The sequence below is a fragment of the Chenopodium quinoa genome, unplaced genomic scaffold (genome assembly GCF_001683475.1).
Source record: "Chenopodium quinoa cultivar QQ74 unplaced genomic scaffold, ASM168347v1, whole genome shotgun sequence".
In the NCBI taxonomy this organism is placed as follows: Eukaryota; Viridiplantae; Streptophyta; class Magnoliopsida; order Caryophyllales; family Amaranthaceae; genus Chenopodium; species Chenopodium quinoa.
The window spans coordinates 1,175,881-1,198,253 of NW_018742987.1; the positions used below are offsets into that span (position 1 = coordinate 1,175,881).

At 34.6% G+C, this 22,373-nt stretch overlaps 3 protein-coding genes across 7 annotated transcripts; 1 reads left to right on the plus strand and 2 right to left on the minus strand.

The window, feature by feature from the left end:
* Positions 1 to 1,125: 1,125 nt before the first annotated feature.
* LOC110729631 (short-chain dehydrogenase TIC 32, chloroplastic-like) lies at positions 1,126 to 5,002 on the minus strand. Of its 4 annotated transcripts, none has more exons than XM_021909388.1 (8): positions 3,027 to 3,684; positions 2,694 to 2,925; positions 2,525 to 2,604; positions 2,291 to 2,444; positions 2,035 to 2,113; positions 1,839 to 1,923; positions 1,703 to 1,749; positions 1,127 to 1,574 (listed from the first exon to the last, which is right to left on the minus strand). In XM_021909388.1, the coding sequence occupies exons 1-8, from the start codon at positions 3,130 to 3,132 to the stop codon at positions 1,416 to 1,418; spliced, it is 942 nt and encodes a 313-aa protein (XP_021765080.1). In that variant the 5' UTR covers positions 3,133 to 3,684; the 3' UTR covers positions 1,127 to 1,415. The 4 variants fall into 4 exon arrangements, with proteins under 4 accessions (XP_021765082.1, XP_021765080.1, XP_021765084.1 ...); XM_021909392.1 differs by adding an exon at positions 4,542 to 5,002 and having other exon boundaries at positions 1,128 to 1,574; positions 2,694 to 3,080; XM_021909391.1 differs by adding an exon at positions 4,542 to 5,002 and having other exon boundaries at positions 1,128 to 1,574; positions 2,694 to 3,092.
* Positions 5,003 to 5,343: 341 nt separating this feature from the next.
* Positions 5,344 to 19,948, plus strand: LOC110729632 (SKP1-like protein 21). Of its 2 annotated transcripts, XM_021909393.1 has the most exons (10): positions 5,344 to 5,578; positions 7,160 to 7,427; positions 9,170 to 9,391; positions 9,543 to 9,734; positions 9,819 to 9,929; positions 10,546 to 10,621; positions 18,107 to 18,204; positions 18,288 to 18,460; positions 19,308 to 19,441; positions 19,533 to 19,948. In XM_021909393.1, exons 2-10 carry the CDS (start codon positions 7,392 to 7,394, stop codon positions 19,547 to 19,549), a joined length of 1,059 nt encoding a protein of 352 aa, XP_021765085.1. In that variant the 5' UTR covers positions 5,344 to 5,578; positions 7,160 to 7,391; the 3' UTR covers positions 19,550 to 19,948. The 2 variants fall into 2 exon arrangements, with proteins under 2 accessions (XP_021765085.1, XP_021765086.1); XM_021909394.1 differs by lacking the exon at positions 7,160 to 7,427.
* Positions 19,949 to 20,341: 393 nt separating this feature from the next.
* On the minus strand, positions 20,342 to 20,941 carry LOC110729484. The gene has a single exon (XM_021909216.1). It carries the CDS (start codon positions 20,939 to 20,941, stop codon positions 20,342 to 20,344), a length of 600 nt encoding a protein of 199 aa, XP_021764908.1.
* Positions 20,942 to 22,373: the final 1,432 nt, after the last annotated feature.

Below are 22,373 nucleotides of genomic sequence, written 5' to 3' on the forward strand. Positions count from 1 at the left end.
CTCGTGTCCTCGTGCCGCCCGCGGGCCGGCACGGCCTAGCTCTACCTACAACAATTGCATTTATATGGCCCACATTACCATTATGCCACCATAACCGCCACACATCGCTATTAAATGGTTTATAGTTTAAATTTTGTATAGCCAACGTTTTTTACATTATATTTTTATTTTCGTAAGAAAAATTTAAAGGGAACACTGACGTTATCAGTCCCAACTCCCAACTATGAACATTCTTCATCAAGCGGTCTAAAGTCTAAACTATTGATTAACCGATGGCTGTCCCAACTTTACAAATTGTGAATTTTTTAACATTCTCCTTTTGTTACTAATTTTTATGAATTGTGAATTTTTGAAGGCCTCTTCTAACTATCAATTTGTCTAGTAATCTTTTCATGCCCTTATTTTTTCAGTCTCTATCTATTTTACCTTACTTATATTTGAGGTTTTTTTTTTAGTTAGTCTCTACCTACTTGCTCCCTCTCTCAGTGTACCACTATCCTTTCCTCCCCCTACACTAAAACTCACTGCTATCTACTAGATATCTCTTTTAAGTTCTTCTTTACAATCCATGTGTCTTAAAAAATATTATGTTTTTTTTTCACAAGTTTGATGTCTTATTAAAGGTATGTTTCAACACTGAAAATCATCCACAAAGTTCTCATTTGACTTTTATGATTTTGCAAATTTTACTACTCCTCCCATTCCCCCCTTCTCATATCTTTTACGATCTTGCAAATTTTACAAATTATTGTATTACTTGCTATACCCCCTCTTCTCCTCCTCCCTTCTCATTTCCTTTTCCACTAAAGACTCTATCTCCTAGTGTTCCTCTTTTTTTATGGATAGTGAATTTTAGAAGGCCTCTTACTCTTTGATATCCATTAATATATTAATTTTTCTTAACAGACCCTTGTTTTCTCACTTCTTTTCTCTCTTCCCACTCAAATTTAGGGTTGATTAAGGGACTTGAATTCTGATGCAAATGTTCTAATAGATGCCATTGAGCTCAAATCCAACTCCACAATATCAACCTTAGCACTCGGAGTTTCTTCGAGTATTTTAGTCCTAACCTTTGTTCCGGCTGCCATATTCTTATCCACCATGATAACATTAATGAGGGCAAATAAGTAAAAAAAAAATGTACTCCACAATTATATATTTATATAAATACAAGTCCAAATGTTTTCATTAAAAATGTACTCACAATTATTGATTTTTCTACCAAATTAGGACTAATTGACTATTATGTAATTTTTCAGATTGGTTTACAATTTTGCCACTTAATTAATTAATTTGCATATTTTATAAATCAAAAGTGCTAGATCGGCTTAGCCTCTAATAAAAATAAAAACCTTATACTTTGAGGCTTGAACCACAATTCAACTGTTTAATTAAGTTGGGTGTTCCATAACACATTATTTGATCACATCCATGGTAAAATCCCACAACTTCCGCGCCAAAGTGATATCTTGAGATAACTTTGAAGGCTTGGCTATTTTACAGTCGCTGAAATATTCACCACTTATGCCTTCCACTTCTGGATTCAAAGCCACATAACATGTTGTTGCAGCTCCCTATAATAATTTTAGATCATCGTTAGAAGATCGATATGAGCTAAATCAATCGCGCTTATATTTGTAAGCTAAGTGTGGTGATCATGATCTGATCTTGGTCTGTGGTTTAAGCTAATAAGGTAACTTACTTGATGTACATCTTTGAAAATAAACATGCCAAGCATACGAAAAATGCCTGTTCAATCAAGCAATGTATTTTTAAAACCATCATAAGTAAAATGTACAAGATCGAGTTAAGCGCTACTATAGGAAAGAAAAACTTACTGTCTAACAAGCTTGTATAGCGGAAAATATTTGTATATATTCCTCCAGGATGAAGAGAATTAGCAGTTATCTGAACCCTGTCATTCTGTTTATCAAATTACAAAATACAGTTAAAATAACAACGAATACATTAGAAAATTGCCTAAAAGGGGCCAATGTATGAATAATGTATGGTTTTTGTCAAGGAAAAGACTACCTTGAAACGTCTTGCTAGCTCATTAGCATGCAAATTGTTGGCGAGTTTTGATTGGCAATATGCTAAAAGGCCGAAATACCTGTGCATACTAACAACCATTAGGCTTATACAAATGAGCGGTCAATGAAGGTTCAATTCCATCAGTGTGAGATGTTGCAACTAGACATCCGAATTGATAATAATGTCCAATAACGCGAAAACAAATACTTTTAGCAAGTGAAAGAGTATGTAATAAGAAACTACTGTATTTCTATACCCTGATGAATTGTTTAGCCTATCAAAAGAAATTCCTCCACGAATTGTGTATCGATGAGCTTCAGATGAAACATTAACAATCCTCCCCTCTTTACCACTTTCAAGTGCAGTATTTTTCATAGTGTCCAACAAAAGATGTGTTAGAAGGAAATGACCTGCAGAATTGAAGGTTATTATAATATAAGAACCTGTTATAAACTAAACGACTGATAGCTCAAAGATTAACACTACTTACCCAAGTAATTTGTCGCGAATTGCAGCTCTATGTTGTCTTCAGAGAGAGTAAAAGGGGGAGCACACACTCCTGCATTGTTTCTAAGAAATAACCAAAAAATCAATACTGCAGTAGTTTCTTTTAACAAACCATAGGTGTATGTTTAATCACAGCAAATCAAAGTTCTTACATTAGAAGGTTCAGGGGAAGAGTAGTAGACTTGTAATCTGATGCGAATGTTCTAACAGATGCCATTGAGCTCAAATCTAACTCCATTATATCAATTTTAGCACTCGGAACTTCATTAAGTATTTTTGCCCTGATTTCTCTTCCATTAGCAATATTCCTAATCGCCATAATAACATGAACACCACGTAAAGCAAGAACTCGCGTTGTTTCAGCACCAAGGCCACTTGATGCTCCTTCGTACGTACAACGATACAAGTCATAGTTATATCATATTGATTACTTTGTATCAAATGCGGGCAAATTAATCTGTCAAAGCATGAATTAAAAAATGGACCTGTAACAATGGCAGTAAGGCCGGTACCATCAATTCCATGTGTAACTTCTTCTGCTGTTGAAGACCCTGAAAATCCAGATGAATTATTTGTTCCAAAAAACCACATTTTGATTTTTGATTATATCTTTTGAGTGTTAGCAAGTAGAAATGCTGAGGATGCTCATCAAAATAAGAGTACATCAATATTTGTAATGCTCCATTGCTCCCATCTTTTAAATTATTTTTTACCAATAAAAATTAAGTTTATCTATACATTAATGTTTTGGTAGTTTCTTACGAAATATTGAAGTTATAACCACTATTTTGGGAGGGATATCTCACATTAAAATCTTTGACAACTAAAATGGGACAGCAAGAATAATAAATAGACCACCCTCCTATCCTCCATGATCTAGTTGTTTGTACTACTGACTTTAATGTATACATACCTCCTCCGTATTTTATTAATTGCACCATTTGTAAATTTACATTATTCACACAACCTCTTTTGTTACATTGGCAAGCATGAAATGGCAAATGGTGCAATTATAAAAACAGAGGAAGTATTTATTCAACGATAAGTTAGCCTAATTAGACGGCCACCATGCATAATATATCCAGTTTCCTATGTGCCAACTTCCAATTTTTAATTCTTTTCTAAGGGAAAGATAGAGTGGACTTGACTTATCATTAGATTAATTCAATCTCAGCTCCGCTAAAATTGTTAAACTTTTCAGAAAGCAAAGGTACCTATACAAACTCTTTCAAGATCAATATTGATATCCCACCTAGCAATAGACTATATGAAATGCTTTTCTAACATGTGACAAATTAACGAAATCGAAAGAAGTACTATCTAGCTTGCTTGATATCTTTATAGATTAGATGGATAGGAGAAACACCATGACTCACATGACCCCTTCAAAGCATGATAGTACCAGCATCATTTTCAAGATCAATATCGATATCCCATCTCTATTGTTATCTTCATTTTTTTTAAATTCATTTTTTGTTCTTATATATACAGAAAAGAATTGCTCCATTAATTGATTTTATATTAATTGCTAGACTGTATAGTTTATAATCCATTCCTTTTCCGCTATCATTATCTTCATTTATCCTATACCAAAATCGGACGATCACAGCCTCTAAAAATCGTAACAACACACTTCTAGTCTCTTCAATTCTTCATACTACCAATTCTCAAACTTTCCCCACCATTTGAATTTCACTCTAAAAGCAAATTAGGGTTTTGATTTTGCTTTCTTGGCAACATCATATATATTCATCACAAATCACAAATGAACATATGCGAAATTGCACAAACATCACAAAAATAACCTGAACAAAATCAAGGTACCCAACTATAACAACACTATTGAACTTTTAGGGTTTATAGCTAAATTTGGCATCAAATTCAACTCATCAAGCAATTAATTATACAATTAACAATATTTAAACATAAATCAAATACCCAATTACCTAAAAAATGGAAATTTGGCATAAATTAATGCATATAAAATGAAGAAATCAAACCTGTAACATGGCAGTGAGATCGCCACCAAACAACACAAATGGCCCTTTTCCCCCCAAACAACTACATATTCTGTCTTCAATCTGATTCACCGAGCCAATTAATTTACGAAGAATTCAATAATCGGATAATAATAATACTAAAAACAATCGCCTGTATTTTTTTTTTTATTTCAGTGAATTATACCAGTATATCTGACGTCCTATGTAACGTACTAAACGTAGTAACGTAAGTACGAACTAGGCTGAATTTGTTTTATGACTTTATCAGCTAGCCTATATTTGAGATAAATGATGGGACTCATGGGAGTAAGTTGTGTGCCTTACCGTGAGAAAAATAAAACAAAAAAAAAAAAAAAAAGGCCTGTGGTGTAGCTAGGGTCATTTGCTTAGATAAGTTGAACAGAGCATAGACATTGCTGTAGAATTCATATAGTTATGACATAGATCTAACCATAAGGGTTAATACCATCTCCGATTCTTGTTACTTGCGAGTTGCAACTTTCAAGAGGCATTGCGGACTTGTAGACAAAATTTTTAAGGAGTGTTAATGAATTGTACAGGCATGTAATTAATGAAATATTAAAAGGACAAAGTAAGTGTCACCAAATTACGTAGCATTATTACATACTACGTACGAAATATTTCATATTATGCATTGCATTACAGGTCAATATAACATTTTTAACAAAAACATACAGATGTATATGAATCAGGTTACTGCATAATATGTCAAATCATTTCGAATTGAGTTACTTCAAATAAAATCGAATGGGATCAATTTATGACACATGGACGAGGTTGCACAAGATAGAACACACGAATAAGACCTACAGTAGAAACAAACCCAGTAGTTCAACCTCTGAAATTCTTCCCCAAGTTTGCTACCCCTCATTTCTTCTTCGATCTCTTTCTCTCTCCTCCCCACACTCTCTCTTTGCCACCAACTTCACTCCATATTCGCCGCCGTCAATTCCTCCATTTCTTCGCCGCCGGCGTATGCTTCTCGCCGGACTTCATCTCCCATTGCTCATTTCAAGGTCATTTCTACTTTTTCCTTCTTCTAATTACTCGCTATTTGATTGATTATTCAACGTAATTTGCTTTTAATTTACTAATTAGCTTTGTTTAATGGTATCTGGGTTATCATTTTCTTGATTAATTTGCAAATTTACGCCAATTTGAGCATTTTATTGCTTTTTTTAATCAATTTAAAAATGCCATTTTGAAGTGTTTGGTTGTTCAATTGATAAAATGAATTTGTATTCAATGTGTTGATGTTATTGTTGAGATTGTTTTTAAGTGAATTGAGCTGTTTTTCTAGATGTTTAGTGTTTTTCTTTGCCGGTGTTTATTTGTAAATGTTATTATTTTAGTGTTTTATAGTGTTGAATTTTGATTCATTTAGTTGATTGAGAAGTATGGTAGTTGAATTAGTAATCGTCGATTGTTTAGTTGATGAAAATGGTGATGGGTTTACTCTTGAGACTGTTGCTATCCGTTGCTTTAAGTGAAATGCATTTTTGGGTGTGATTTTGAATTGATTAATGAATTGTTTTAGCTTTTTTATTGTCATTAAATGTGAACATAATTTGACAAGAATATATTCTTCATGGGACATGCCTCTATTTGCTGAAAATTGAAACTTGCCGAAAACTTAAAACTGGAAGGTGTTGTCACATACCGAAATGAAGATTCGTAAGGTGCAAGCAGGATTGTGTGTCCACGCGAAGGAGCTTTTGAAACATAACTCGTTTTCAAATTTGATTAGATTAAAGCATTGTCTTATCAAATATCGGAATTTTTTGTTTGTAGTTGTGGAACTTAGCTTCACAAGATGATAAATCTAGTGACTTGTGCATACTGGAAGATAGGGCAATATGGAACCTTTTTTTAGATTGTTCAATTTGCTGTAATCAGAAATAGTTCTTAATTATTTCATGATGACAGGGCCAGATGAAACCTTCTTTTAATATTGTTTGTTTTGCTGTAATTTGAAGTAGTTCTTAAATATTCATCTACTGTATAATCACATGTATGTTGCTATTAGGTGACAGTAAAGAAAAGGATTATTTTTTATTGGTATACGTTTTGGCAATTTTAAGAACTTGGAAGATGTAAATACAGGTTTTTTTAAGGCTGGAAATAGGTGACCAAATGTGGCTGTAATTAAAAGGCTGTTATGCTTGATTTGGCCATGAGGAAATTAAGTGGTGTGCATAATATTCATTACTACACCCTACACCAAAAAATATCAGTTTTTCTGAAAAAATTGTTGATTAACAAAGATATCTTAGTATACTTCTAAACAAGTCTTCAAAACAAGGTTTAGGAGCTCTGAATGAGGATAGCTTTGTCACTTACTACTAACTAAAGGTACCAACTTGTTAAATAAACTTGTATCAAAAAAAAAAAAAAAAAAAACCCTTGTAAAAATGTAAAATAAAGGTAATAAGCCATAAACTAAAGGTATATCGGAACTTCAGAAGTTATTTGAAAGTAATATGAAAAGAACATATCCAATGCATGTGTTTCTTTTGTTTTTCCATCGAATGACCTATGCACATGGATTCACCAGCTTACTAAACCTTGATATTGATGTCCTGCTTGTCTCATTGCAGGAGTACTGTGTCAGGTGTCATGGTCACATCCTTTCCTTGTTTAAGGCTAGGTGACATAGTGGATGAAAGTTGTGAACAAGGAATTAAGACTTTTATAACCATAATAAAGTTTGTTGTGTGAAGGGGAATAAAGTCAACTATATTTCAAATTGGTGATTGCTTTTCTAAATTTCTTCTCACAAGAAACCAGAGACTATTTTCATCATCAAGCTACACGTAAGGGTATAGTCTAATGCCAGAAGGAGCAATGGCAGTGGTCAAATCAGAGGTATGTTCAATAACTTGTTTGTAGGGCATCCCAACCTTTTCGGAGGCCGTGTGCAAATAAGAAGTACAAAACTTGGCCTTCCATTCAAATTACCATTTAAAAGAAATAGAATTTCTAAACTCATCATTGCTTCGCAAAAAAAGCTTTTATACTCCCAGCTTATTTTTATAATTTTTTCTAAAAAAATTAAGAAAGCAAAGCCCTTGATTTATCCCCACACAAAGAACAAATTATATTAATGTTGTAATCACCAAAAATGAAATATAAAGGCATTAGTTATGGACTATGTTAAAAAATGAAATGTATAATAGGCATTAATTGCTTTTTCCAAAAAATGGGAAAAATAAGGTAATCAATGGGAATTTGAACTGGAGATTTTTGTTATGTACTTCGTATCTTAAAGCACTAAACTATTATGCCACATTTAGTATATACTATATTAGTGCCCGTGCGATGCACAGTAGTAATAGTCCTTTTTTTCATCCATTAATTTGTGATATAATATGAAAATGAAGCAACTCATGTGGAATTATTAACAAATGCAATTATGAGGCAATAAATATTAAAACTACAATTGAGAAAAAAAATTATATTTTATTAGTCGTGTTGATAAATAGTATGCATTATGTTACATTAATGAAGTATGTTATTCCCAATAAAACTATACAATGTAGATGTTGTATGACTTTTTATTAATAAATTAATTTAGTTAAAAAAAAAAACACTATAGTACTTCCAATAAATAAGCTAAGTAGAATAACTAAAAATAATTAAAGCTGAAATCATATATTTTATTGTCGAGAAATTTTTTAAGGATAGCGACTATGTCCAAATCGATCGATGTAAGTAAGACCTGCTTTAGTAATAGTTAATTGATTTTTTAAAGGAAAAAAAGTTATAAGTTACAAAAAAAAATTATTACAGGAACATTTAATAGATAACTAACTCAATTATTATTATTTTATAAGATTTTACAAGTATATAATGGTAATTTTTGCCTAAAAAAAATATAATGGTAATTTAAATGTTAATATTGTAATTTTTTGGCTTCGTTAGTTTATACTTGATCTCCACCATATATCAAGCTTCTAAATTATAATTTAATCTCCATTAATTAAAAGGTCTCAAAATCTGTTGTAACTATTTTAAATAAATAGAACACAAACTAAAAAGGAATATAATTATTATAAAGATAATATATAGGATTAGGAATAATATATATTATAATTGTATTATACAAATATTACAAAAATAGAAGATTTGTTTTGCTAAAAAAGGAGAGGGGGTTTTGGAGGGAAAAAACAGCACCAGGAAGTGACACGTGTCATTTATGTGTCTGTTTTAGTATTATATTATTGATTATTGATGTCTATTAATTGCAGTATATATATTATTTATATTTTTCTACTGATTGAGGCCCCAATCAAATTTGGGCCCTTTGTGCTGCACTGGCTAAGGATCAGCCTTGTCAATATCATCATTTGCTTGCCAAAAGATGGGCTATTTTAAAGTATAACTTGTAGGTCCTTTACTCTTTAAGGGCTTTTTCTAAATTACAGTTGGTTTGTGATTTTATTAATGTAGTTGATGATTTTAAAACAACTTTTATTTGTCCCATTTCTAAATTAATGGAAGACCAACCTTGATTATTTATTGTGGCTTTAGAAATTGATGGAAGAAAACATATATTGTGACACACTTTAGTCATCCCTAGGATCTGATTTGTAATTTCATTCATGCAGATGAAGTCTTATGTTTGGTTACAGACTGCTGATGGGTCAATTCAGCAAGTTGAGGAAGAAGTTGCTATGTTTTGCCCCGTTATATGCCGAGAAATACTTCAAAAAGGCATGGGGTCCTCCAAATTAAATGCTATTGTACTTCCAGAACGGGTTAATCCAGCAACCCTGGGTTTAATTCTGGATTATTGTCGATTCCATCAAGTGCCTGGCCACTCTATTAAGGTGCTTTACTGTGGAAGAATATTGTGTTAAGTTGCTTGTAGATTTCATTTTGTTTGTTTCATTAAATATTAATGATCAGGCATGAAGAACATCTTATGTCTTGTGCTAGAGGCTATATGACTCATTTTCTTCCCTTCTTTGTTTATTTTAGGAGCGGAAGGCATTTGATGATAGGTTTATCAGATTAGATACCAAAAAATTATGCGAGTTAACATCTGCTGCAGATAGCCTTCAATTAAAACCCTTGGTTGATCTTACAAGCCGCACACTTGCTCGAATAATTGAAGGAAAGACTCCAGAGGAGATACGTGAGATATTCAATTTACCTGATGATCTTACAGAGGTTAATTTTTGTTGGTAGCAAGACAAATATGTATACAACATGTGGCTCACTTCGTGTTGACATAAAATATTTTGTGTATCACAGGAAGAGAAGTTGGAACCTTTAAAAAATGTGACTGATGATCCCCGCATTCGACTGCTGAATCGATTGTATGCTAGAAAGAGGAAGGAATTAAAAGAAAGAGAACAGAAGAAGGTGCTTGCTACTGTCGTGTCCGTGTCTTTATTTTTTTACTCTATTTATGATTTTCAAAGTACTAGCTATGGTTAAGGAAGCTGGATTTAGGAACCATGATATTAAAATTTTGATTTAAGAGATGTAATACACCTATGGTCTCTCACTTGCTCCTGCCTATATGGGGTACACAGTTTCACCGGGATTAGACTGGGGTTTCAGATGTACTGCAATCTAATATTATAATACCATCATCCCTAATTCGTTACACCGCTTTTTGTTGAAAACCATTTGAAATGTAGAGACTATGTATCTAATTTTGTATAAGATAATACTTCGTAGTCTTCGTAGTTGTTTTCAGCTTCCTCAGGGTTGATTTATGTTTATCATGCCTGGTGGGACAATTCTATTTCACTAGGCTCCAGGGCATACTGGTAATTATTACATACAAATGGCAATATGGATGCTCATCAGTACCAAAATTTGGCTGCATGGGTCACCACCTTTAATTAATGATCAGAATCTTGTTTTATAAAGCTGTTTGCGTTATGACATGTGTATCTTAATGTCTGATAATAAATTCAGTTTCGACATGCTGAGCATTAATATCTTTTGTGTGTTTTGTCATGTATTTCAGATTGAAGTTGAAGAAGAGCATGTTGATAAACGCTCTGTTGATGATCTTTTGTCATTTATAAATGGTGGAGAGAACGGTAAAATTGAAACTTATGTTTATATATAGTATAACGCATGCTTATTAATTGGTTTGAAGAAGTATCTTAGGAAACTGAGTGCACAATTTGTGATCTACCTTAAACTATTTGGTGCTGCCATGTGTGAGAGGCATCCTCGGAGAATTTTGAGCTGCAATTAAATTTGTTGCCTCTCTTTGTTGGTTCTTACTTTCTTTAATATTTGTTTATAACTGGGTGGTAAGACCATAAGAGTGACTTGATGTGGGAGTTTGGTGAGTTTCTTTGGTAACTGTAAGTCTTGCCCAATTTATTTTGGCGGGGGATTAGGGTTGCATTTTAATTAGGTAACTGAGAGAGCCTTGTTCATCTTGAACGGACGAGCAAGATTCTATCCAACCCTTTTAGGTGATTTTATGTGTAAGTGAGGTTTGACTTGAACATATTCTTTTTGTTCGAGTACGCGTACAGTAAAATTTGGCTGTTTTCTCAATACGTCATTTGATAAGCTTTGTCAGTTTAGTCCTATGAAAATGTATTACTACTGTAATGAAATAGAAGATATGCAGTAATGTTATATTAAATAGTAATAAAATATTCAGTCATTATAATTTATATATACATTAAAACCATACCATGTTTACACTATTAAATCAGTAATAATCAGTTTATTAGTAACAATCATTTTTAATCAAGAAAAGTAACTTTAGTTCAGTAAAGATCTGTTGAAATAAACAGGGCCTTGCCTTATACTTCTGATGACACTTGCTAATGCATGAAACTTTTTTATGATTAGTGGGCAGATTTAGTATTTATGTGGATCAAGGAGCAATTTTTGGATTTTATAGTGTATTAGGTAGAGAAAGGGAAAGGAAAAAGAGGGGAAGGAGAGGGAGGGGGAGGGGAAGGGGAGGGGGATGATGGGTTTTCATCAATTTCTTACAATTTAATCCTTCTATTTTTCTCCCCTCCAATTACCTTCCTTCCTCATTTGTTATTCAAATGAAAGATAATTCATCACTCCATTTCCCTTCTCTTCGAGATTTCCTTCAACCCAAATAAAGTGTTAACTTCTCAAATGCCCAAAGATTTCGTCTTTGTAGGATTTTTTTTTCTCCTATGGGAAATAATCAATTCAAAACTGTAATCTTGCATCTGATTTGGCCTTTGCTTGAAAGCTGATCAGGACTTAAATTATGAAATTTTATCACTAGTCGTACATAGCACAACAAATCTTGTTTCCCAAAAGTGGTAGGAGTGCAGTTATTCTTCTAATTTACCCTTGCATATTTTTGGTGTGTGGGGTTGGAGTTTAGAATTTAGATTGTATAGCATGTACGGGAAGAAGTAACAGTACTATACTAAGCGACTCCTGCTGACTACTCCCTCAATTTTTTATTTTTATTTTTTTTAAGCGTTCTAGTTTGACTTTTTGTACTATTTGTGCTCTCCACTTTGACACGAGGTGATGTTTTCGGACAATTTTTACACTATTTTTCCTTTTTTTCGAACCTGGAATTATTTGCCGAGATGCTTCCCATGGACCCTAAAACACCCCAAAAGTCCATTTGGGTGGGTAAAACCATCCAATATGCTTTTAATTTGTCAATTTACCTGTTTACAATTTGCACCGATTTCACAAACTCAAGCCTACCACGGACATTTATGACAGCATATAATGATCGTATATGGTTCCAAATGACATTATATTACCCTCGGATGCATCCCTTAATATCTCGGTCCGGAAACCTCAAAAAATTCCTATAAAGCGTGAATAGCCTTCAGTTTTCCAAATTTTCAACTTTTTTTTGACCTCGAAACAAAAATTGCCCAGAAGTTCCCTATAGTCCCTAATACTTTCCGGGAGTCCAATTGGGTGGGTGGAACTATCCAATTTGCCTTAAAGTATCCGATTTACCCGTTTTCATACACGCCTCTTATATAGGCTATAAGCTTTCAAGAGGCCTTTATGTAGCAGACTAATAGTCGTATATGGGTCAAAATAACACTGTAGGACCTCAAGATGCATCTCGTAGAATTCCGTGAAATTCTGACACCTCCTTAATTGCTCCAGTTTAGAATTTAGGTTGTATAGCACGTACTGGAAGAAGTAACAGTACTATACTAAGCGAATCCTGTTGACTACTCCCTCCATTTTTTTTAAGCGTCCTAGTTTGACTTTTTGCACTATTTGTGCACTCCACTTTGACACAAGGTGATGATTTCGAACAATTTTTGCACTATTTTTCACTTTTTCGGGCTAAGAAAAATAATTTGCCGAGATGCTTTCCATGGACCCTAAAACACCCCAAAAGTCCGTTTGGGTGGGTAAAACCATCCAATATGCCTTTAATTTGTCAATTTACCTGTTTACAACTTGCATCGATTTCTTAGACTCAAGCCTACCACGGACATTTATGACAGCATATAATGATCGTATATGGTTCCAAATGACATTATATTACCATGGATGCATCCCCTAATATCTCGAGACTTTCCAACACCAGGTCCGAAATTGCCCAAAAATCGTGAATTATAGCCTTCAGTTTTCCAAATTTTAACCTTTTTTTGAGCTCGAAACAAAAATTGCCCAGAAGCTTCCTATAGTCCCTAATACCTTCCGGGAGTCCAATTGGGTGGGTTAAACTATCCAATTTGCCTTAAAGTATTCGATTTACCCGTTTTCATACAGGCCTCTTGTATAGGCTATAAGCTTTCAAGAGGCCTTTATGTAGCCGAATAATGTCCGTATATGGGTCATAATAACATTGTATGACCTCGGGATGCATCCCGTAGAATTCATTGAAATTCTAACACCGGGTCCCAACACCTCCTTAATTGCTCCAGTTTAGAATTTAGATTGTATAGCACGTATTGGAAGAAATAACATTACTATACTAAGCGAACCTTGTTGACTACTCCCTCCATTTTTTTTTATTTTAACCGTCCTAGTTTGACTTTTTGCACTATTTGTGCACTCCATTTTTACCATGGTATAAAAACAAGGCCGCGACGTCTTGGTTGGGCCGTTTTGTAAAGAAAATTCAATTGACCGAACCGATATTATCCGCATCAACAAGGGGTATTAAAATACCCCGCGATTTTGTCCGAATCAAACATTTCAACCCTAAATCACCTCGCATTGAAAGTTACATTTATTATTTCACACAAAACTTACTTTCTATCAAAAAATATAGTGAAAGATTCCCCCATATCTCCCCACTAATGGCTCAAATCTTTTATTATGCCCCCATATCACCTCACTAATGGCTCTAATCCTCTACTACCTTGAAATCAAATTTGCATCGAGACAACTGTGACATGGTCCGCAATCAACGCATCATAAGCGTTCCCGCGACACCGTAACCTTTCCCCTGATCGTAATCGAAACCGCATTTTCGAACCATGATTTTGACACAAGGTGATGATTTCAGACAATTTTTGCACTATTTTTCTCATTTTCGGACCAGGAAAAATAGTTTGTCGAGATGCTTCTCATGGACCCTAAAACATCCCGGAAGTCCATTTGGGTGGGTAAAACCATCCAATATGCCTTTCATTTGTCAATTTATCCTTTACAATTTGCATCGATTTCACAAACTCAAGCCTACCACGGACATTTATGACAGCATATAATGATCGTATATGGTTCCAAATGACATTATAATACCATGGGATGTATCCCCTAATATCTCGAGACTTTCCAACACCGGGTCCGGAAACCTTTGAAATTGCCCAAAAAGCGTGAATTATAGCCTTCAGTTTTCTAAATTTTCAACTTTTTTTGACCTCGAAACAAAAATTGCTCAGAAGTTTCCTATAGTCCCTAATGCCTTCCGGGAGTCCAATTGGTTGGGTGAAACTATCCAATTTGCCTTAAAGTATCCGATTTACCCGTTTTCATACACGCCTCTTGTATAGGCTATAAGCTTTCAAGAGGCCTTTACGTAGCCGACTAATGGTCGTATATGGGTCAAAATAACATTGTATGACCTCGGGATGCATCTCGTAGAATTCCTTGAAATTCTGACACCGGGTCACGACACCTCCTTAATTGCTCCAGTTTAGAATTTAGATTGTATAGCACGTACAGGAAGAAGTAACAGTACTATACTAAGCGACTCTTGTTGACTATTCCCTCAATTTTTTTTAACGTCCTAGTTTGACTTTTTGCACTGTTTGTGCACTCCACTTTGACACAAGGTGATGAATTCGGACAATTTTTGCACTATTTTTCACTTTTTCGGGCCTGGAAAAATAATTTGCCGAGATGCTTTCTATGGACCCTAAAACACTCCAGAAGTCCATTTGGGTGGGTAAAACCATCCAATATGCCTTTAATTTGTTTATTTAACCCGTTTACAATTTGCACCGATTTCACAAAGTCAAACCTATTACGGACATTTATGACAACATATAATGATTATATATGGTTCCAAATGACATTATATTACCCTGGGATGCGTCTCCTAATATCTCGAGACTTTCCAACACCGGGTCTTGAAACCTCTGAAATTGCCCAAAAAGCGTGAATTATAGCCTTCAGTTTCCAAATTTTCAACTTTTTTGACCTCGAATCAAAAATTGCCCAGAAGCTTCCTATAGTCTCTAATACCTTCCGAGAGTCCAATTGGGTGGGTGGAACTATCCAATATGCCTTAAAGTATTCGATTTACCCGATTTCATACACGCCTCTTGTATAGGCTATAAGATTTCAAGAGGCCTTTATGTAGCTGACTAATGGTCGTATATGGGTCAAAATAACATTGTATGACCTCAGGATGCATCCCGTAGAATTCCCTGAAATTTTGACACCGGGTCCCGACACCTCCTTAATTGCTCCAATTTAGAATTTAGATTGAATAGCACGTACTGGAAGAAGTAACAGTACTATACTAAGCGACTCTTGTTGACTACTCCCTCCATTTTTTTTAATTAAGCGTTCTAGTTTGACTTTTTGCACTGTTTGTAAACTCCGCTTTGACACAAGGTGATGATTTCAGACAATTTCTGCACTATTTTTTCACTTTTTTGGACCTGGAAAAATAATTTGCTGAGATGCTTCCCATGGACCCTAAAACATCCTAGAAGTCCATTTGGGTGGGTAAAACCGTCCAATATGCCTTTAATTTGTCAATTTACCCGTTTACAATTTGCATCGATTTCACAAACTCAAGCCTACCACGGACATTTATGACAGTATATAATGATCGTATATGGTTCCAAATGACATTATATTACCCTTGGATGCATCCCCTAATATCTCTAGACTTTCCAACACCAGGTCCGAAATTGCCCAAAAAGCGTGAATTATAGCCTTTATTTTTCCAAATTTTCAACTTTTTTTGACCTCGAAACAAAAATTTCCCAGAAGTTTCCTATAGTCCCTAATACCTCCCGGGAGTCCAATTGGGTGGGTGGAACTATCCAATTTGCCTTAAAGTATCAGATTTACCCGTTTTCATACACGCCTCTTGTATAGGCTATAAGCTTTCAAGAGGCCTTTATGTAGCCGACTAATGGTCGTATATGGGTCAAAATAACATTGTATGACCTCGGGATGCATCCCGTAGAATTCCTTGAAATTCTGACACAGGGTCCCGACACCTCCTTAATTGCTCCAATTTCGTGTGTTATAGGCTTCAAATTTGGCTTCCATTAAACATTTTTTCACGTGGTGAGGTTATGTATCTAGGTGCTTCCATGGGTTCCCAAAGGGCCTTTGGAGTCATGAATAGTGCCCGGAACCATCTTATTCATCCTTGATCATCATGTCTTAAGGCAAAGACGACATACCTTCAAATGACAAAACTATTTTTTTGTATGCCTTGTCCTAGGTTCACATGTCTTGTGCACTTGTCACAAGCCCCCTTGCACTATCCAACAGCCCAACACTTAGACTTTGTGACTTGTCTTCATCCCGTTCTTAGCATTTATAAGCATATAAGATGCACTGGTAACCTCATTTTCCAAAATATAGGTGTTTTTAAGGAATAGAGTGGTGGGAGGGACGAATCCAAGCGCCATAGGGTTGAATCTCAGTGTATCGTGGCAGTAAGGCTACTTTGCCTTCAATTTGGCATAAGAAATAAATAGTCGTGTAGGGTCTTATCAGAATTGTCTCACTATATAGTTTTTAAATTTCAAGTTTTTCGTAATTCATACTTGTTGATAATTAAATCTATTATTGGTTGATGTTTCATATTGCCATATGTATCCAAAAATCGGGGCACTTGAAAAAAAAATTCGCAAATGAATGTAGGTTTTGGGAGCTATAATGTGTACATATGTTAATGTATCACTTGTTTAAAGTGTCGATGCTACCTAGGTTTTGTGGCTATCTTTTACCTTATTTGGGGCTTGACTTGATAGCTTTTCTACTAAATTTTGAACTAAATTTTCTTCCCGTTGGTAGGAAATCATTCCAACCATTGCCCCGTAGCCTCCATAAGGTTTTTCTAGCTAATTTTTATCACTTCTCCATATACCTTGTGCTATAATAACATCCTCAATTAAAATTGTCTTGAAAACCAAGGTTTAACAGTCTTGTAACTAGAGATGTCAATGGGGTGAGACCTGACGTCCATCCGCCGAGGTAAGTGGAGATGGGATAGAAAATGTACCCGCTATGGGTCGCGAGGCGGGTTGGGATCTAGGATGTACCCGCCCTGCTCCATTCTTTCCCACTCCGAATTCTACTAGTTTTAAATTTATTATTATTTCATGTTAAAAACAATACTTTTCAAAATTATTATGGATTAAAAACAAGTATATAACTTTGGTCATTGAATTATATTAAGCTATTATGTTTTTAGGTTTAGTAAATGTTTGTGTTGAAATTAGAACTTATTTGACATGCAAGGTGAACATAAGAGCATATAAAATAGGTGTTGAAGTGGGTAATGTCTAATGTGGGTATTAGAAAAGGAAGGATACCAATTGGGTAATGGGGCGGGTATGGATTTAGTTTTGCACTTAGCGAGGTGGAGATGGGGATGAAAATTTAAGGTGGGGATGGGAAGAGTAACATTAGCATCTGACCGAGTGACCTCCCTGTTGAAATGACATCCTTACGTTGTCACCTTCTCAAGATAGATTTCTGTTCTCCATGATAAGTAGATTATATTTTTCTTTTTTCACCTCCCTAACTGGTGATATTGTAAAATATAATAGAGCTTTTCACTTGCTGGATGAAATCTGGATTTGAGCCTCCTTTGCGATCTTCTTCCCTCCACCCCTCCTTTAGTACTTCGTATATCCTAAGAGTAAAGAAAGTGTGTATTTCAAAGTTTATATTGTCGTAATTACTATGCCACATTGTTGGTCAAATTTTGTAGATTACATTGGTTATGATTCTTATGAAGCTCCTCCATTAAGCTGTACCTGCAGTTTGAAAGAATTCTGGAATTTAAAATGTGTGTTATGTTTTGGGTTTTGTATAATGTCTTCTGAGCTCACCTTGATTTAACTTTAGTCTACAATCTTTATCTGGGTTTTGCCTCGCAGATTCAAAAGGAGCTAAAACTAATAAAAGCAAAAAGAAAAATCGTCGGAAGAAAACACACTCTAAAGTGTCCTCAAACAGTGAAAATGGAGACCACAAGGTTACTGACCTCCCTTTTCTTCTACTCATTTCTATCTGTCCTACACTCTTAACAACGTATACTTGTTTGCTTGTGATAATCAGGTGGCTAATGGTATATCCCATATCAATGAAAATGGCAAAGCTAATGATGGAATGGTGTTGGATTCTGGTCCTAGTTCGGTGGATCCTTTGAGCTCTTTTTCACCTAAGCTTGAATTTGATGAGGCTGATATTGATGATGAGCTGGATCCAGCAATGAAGGAAGAACTTGACAGGTTTGTGGGAACTTTTGGCATGCATCCATGACCAACCTTTTTACTTAAATGCTACACTCATTTTGCTATACAAAATATCAGAATATGATTCTATTGACCTAAGTAAATAGAAGTTTTAGGGTAAAACTAAAATATTTTTTCTTAAAAAAATTGTTAAGGGGTTTTGCTGGGAACATCCTATTACCTGGGAAATTATCCAGTATTATTCAACCACAAATAAATTCTTCCAGCAACATTTTATTACATGCAATTATGCAAATTCTTCCATCAATAATTCTACCATTGATTCAAATGGTCAAACAAGATGATAGGATTCCCTGATTGGCCTCAGAAGGAACATCCAGCCATCAAAATTTCTATGATTTTTTTTTAAAAAAATTGTTTAAGTAGTATGATTTTCTGAACGCTAGAAAGAACTATAACATTTTTTAAAACATGATAGAAAGAAACATGTTTCCGATGATATATATTTCTTTTCTAAGAAAAAACAACAAACATTAACATTATGACATACAACTTTACAAGTTACAATTGAAGTTCTGCAGATAAGTTGGGTCCTGTTTTCTTCAAGTTTTATTGACGAGCCTAGATAAATTAGCAGCAGTAGGGTACGATCAGATGAATTCAGGAGAAAGAATAGGATCTTGAACCGGAAAAGGAAATTAAGCTGCTGGGGCATCCCACTGTTTTTTCAAATTTTAGATGTGCAGATGAGCATTGCACCAACAGAATAATCTGCATCAAATGCTACTCAAACATTTGTTTCATGTAGAAGTATTCATTCATGATAGTTTACTTTTCAAACACAATGACCTGATCTTATTTCTTGTGTACGCTTTTACTATAGGGAGGTAGAGGACTTTGCTCGGAGATTAAATTCAGATTGGCCTGAAAGAATGCAAGAGATTCTTTCTTTGGGCCAAGGAAAACGACTTACCCCCATATCTGCAAGTGGCAATGGCTCTACACAAAGATATACAGGTTAGCCGTTGTAGTGTTTTTGAGGGATATGATTGTGTCTTGACATGTCCTTTCTGGGCTTCTGGCTGAAACAGTTCATCTATGTGACCAGGTTTACAACAAAGATAATAATGACATGAGGGAGGCTGAGCTCCCTCTCTGTGGGTTAGCTGTTCGTCCTAAGCGTGTGCATATATTTATATCTTGCACGCTGTATTTGCCATGCTTAAGCGATGGAAAATGGGCGATTAGGCTATTAGTTGCAAAAGTTTGTATATTGTTGAGGTTGGGAAATAACTTGGTTATGAACATTTGTATACCTTCAGTTACACCATAGGCTCATAGATTTGTTGTTTGCACATTTTTCCCCTGGATTTTAAGTGTCCTTTCTATTTATTTTTTATTTTTTTATACAAGTTCGTGAGTTTCTTGTTGAATGCAATGCTTTCTGTATCCGTTCGAACTAGCAAATGTTTTAACACACACCAGAAAATCGACTGTAAATCTATCTTTCCATTTTTAGATTTTTATTTGTACCATTGTCTTTACATATATCCGGAAAAAAATTAGCCATCTTGTCGAACAGATCGATCATGAGTTATACTACGTAGTATTTAGCTATAAATTTGTCAATAAAGTATCTTTAATATGCACCTCAATGGATAATTTCATTCCAAGTTTATTATATTTTGGAATGAGTGAGATCAAAATATGAGTAACTAAAATTTGCATAAAACTACACATACAAATTAGCAGTCTAATTTCTCCATTATGCCAATATGATTCTGCTACTTGTAGTATGATACAAATTATCAGCTTGCAAAAAACTATACAACACATTACATATACCACACCGGAAGGGCTAATCACAAAACCCGCCAAATTTCGAGTCAAGTCGAGTCAGTTTTTGATATCTCTCACTCACTCCTCCTTGGAAGTAGTAGTTGAACCATTACCAGAGTAATATTTCTTAAATGATCTTGGAAGATAAACAGGCAACAAAAACCCAAACAAATTATAAGACCACAATGTAACATTAGCAATAGCAAGAGCTCTTCCAACCCACAACCTAGCATAAGACCCACCATTCCAACCTTCACCACCCTTCATAATCTCCTCCATAAGCCACTTTTTCAGAGTGATCAACCTACACGAATTGAAAAATACGGGTATAAAAACCCGAATAGGCAACGAAAACCGATCCGAAACCGAAACACCTTCCATAAACACCTGACTTGCTAGTAAAAAGACATGAGGAACAGCTGCTTTGATCCCTTCTTTATCACCCTCTAATATACCATGTGAAATGTACAATATGGGTAAAAACAACCCGATAACCGCGGCAAAGAGGATGTATAACCCAAGAATCTTGCTATTCGGGTCAAAAACGGGTTTTTGTTGGGTGGTAAATATTTGAGTAGGGAAGGCAAATTTGGAGAGAAAGAACATGTAAATAGCAGAGAAAATAAAAACACCAAAATCTTCAAGACTAACCATACCACTAGCAGCTAATACAATCATTATGACTAAACAGTTTAACTGGCGTAAAGTTAAGAAGAAAATTTTGCCAGTTTTTTTGGGGTTTTTTGATGTTAAATTTGGGGGTGTTTCAAGGGTTTGTTCTTGTTTTGGGAAGGTTATATCACAGGTTGGACCAACTCCACCTGACATTGTTAAGATTAAGAAAAAGATGTGAAATTTTGAGAGGTTTTTTTGGGATGAAGAAATGATAAAGATTAGAGTTTTCTGGGTTGTAAAAGGATGAGAGTAAGAGGGAAGACAAGTGGCGAGGAAAGAGGATTGTTGTGTGGATAGAACACAAGACGTGGTATACAAAGAGGAATTCATGTTGTCTTATTGACATACAAGTATTTATTAGTTGTTAATATTGGTAATTTGGGATCTTAAAAGTGGCTACTTTGGTAGGAACACGGTTGTGTGTGGCCCGAGTTTGTAATAAGTTGTGACAAGAGTTGTAAACACGTACGAGTAGCGAGGTTAACATTAGTAATTGAAACTTAACCCTGTAAATTTCGTACAGTTAAAAAGAGTAGACACATATGTGAACAACAAATTGATCGAGGTTGTCCAGTATGTAGAGCTGTCAATTCGGGTAAACAGGTCGGGTCAATTCGGATTAATTTTATAACCTATGCGGGTCAGGTTCAACTAAATATAAATGGATAATTATCATTTTTATCAAGCTAATTATTTCCTTTGATTATAATATATATGACAATATACTAGGGAACTACAATCTACTCCCTCCGTTTCAATATGATAGTCCCATATGGAATCAATCACATAAAATAAGAAAAATATTTGGAATCTAACATTAAATTAAAAAATAATTCATAAATAGTTTTGCCTTATTTAATTTTTTTTAGGAAAGTTTTAGTCATATTTGCATAAATCAAGGGAGTAATTTCTTTACTTAGAGTCATGTCATTAATTCACAATCAATTAATCTAACCAATCAGAATTTAATATGAATAAAATAGGAAATAAAAACTAAGTTAAAAGTGGAATACATTCAATATGGGTATATCTTTTTGAAACATCCAAAATAGTATATGGGACTAACAAATTGAAACGGAGGGAGTATAATTTAAGAAGATAATTATCTCCTTTGACCATACAACAAATATATACTATATTTAACTCTTAAATTTGAGGATAATGCTCCTTTCTTTTGCTGGCCTGGACCGACTTGGTCTCCCTAGACAAAGTGCTTTGATAAACAATAATAAGGTGATCTAAATTGTATTTAAGGTGATTTGAAATCGGGTTAGGAATAATTTAGGTTTAATTTAGGTCGGGTCAATAACAAGTCGTGTTAATTTCGAGTCAGGTTAGTAACAAATTGGGTTAAATTTTTGGGTGGGGTAAGTAATAGGTCTGGTAAAATTCGGGTTGGGTCAATAACAAGTCGGGTTGAATTTGGGTCACGTCA

Excerpts from the sequence above, each read along its gene's own strand:
- LOC110729631 (XM_021909388.1), bottom strand. The coding sequence starts at position 3,132 with ATGTGGTTTTTTGGAACAAATAATTCATCTGGATTTTCAGGGTCTTCA. Across the intron at positions 2,445-2,524 it reads ATTCGCGACAAATTACTTGG|GTCATTTCCTTCTAACACAT; the intron begins GTAAGTAGTGTT and ends TCAATTCTGCAG. Across the intron at positions 2,114-2,290 it reads AGGCTAAACAATTCATCAGG|GTATTTCGGCCTTTTAGCAT; the intron begins GTATAGAAATAC and ends TAGTATGCACAG.
- LOC110729632 (XM_021909393.1), top strand. The coding sequence starts at position 7,392 with ATGCCAGAAGGAGCAATGGCAGTGGTCAAATCAGAG. Across the intron at positions 9,392-9,542 it reads TGCCTGGCCACTCTATTAAG|GAGCGGAAGGCATTTGATGA; the intron begins GTGCTTTACTGT and ends TGTTTATTTTAG. Across the intron at positions 18,205-18,287 it reads GTGAAAATGGAGACCACAAG|GTGGCTAATGGTATATCCCA; the intron begins GTTACTGACCTC and ends TGTGATAATCAG.
- LOC110729484 (XM_021909216.1), bottom strand. The coding sequence starts at position 20,941 with ATGATTGTATTAGCTGCTAGTGGTATGGTTAGTCTTGAAGATTTTGGT.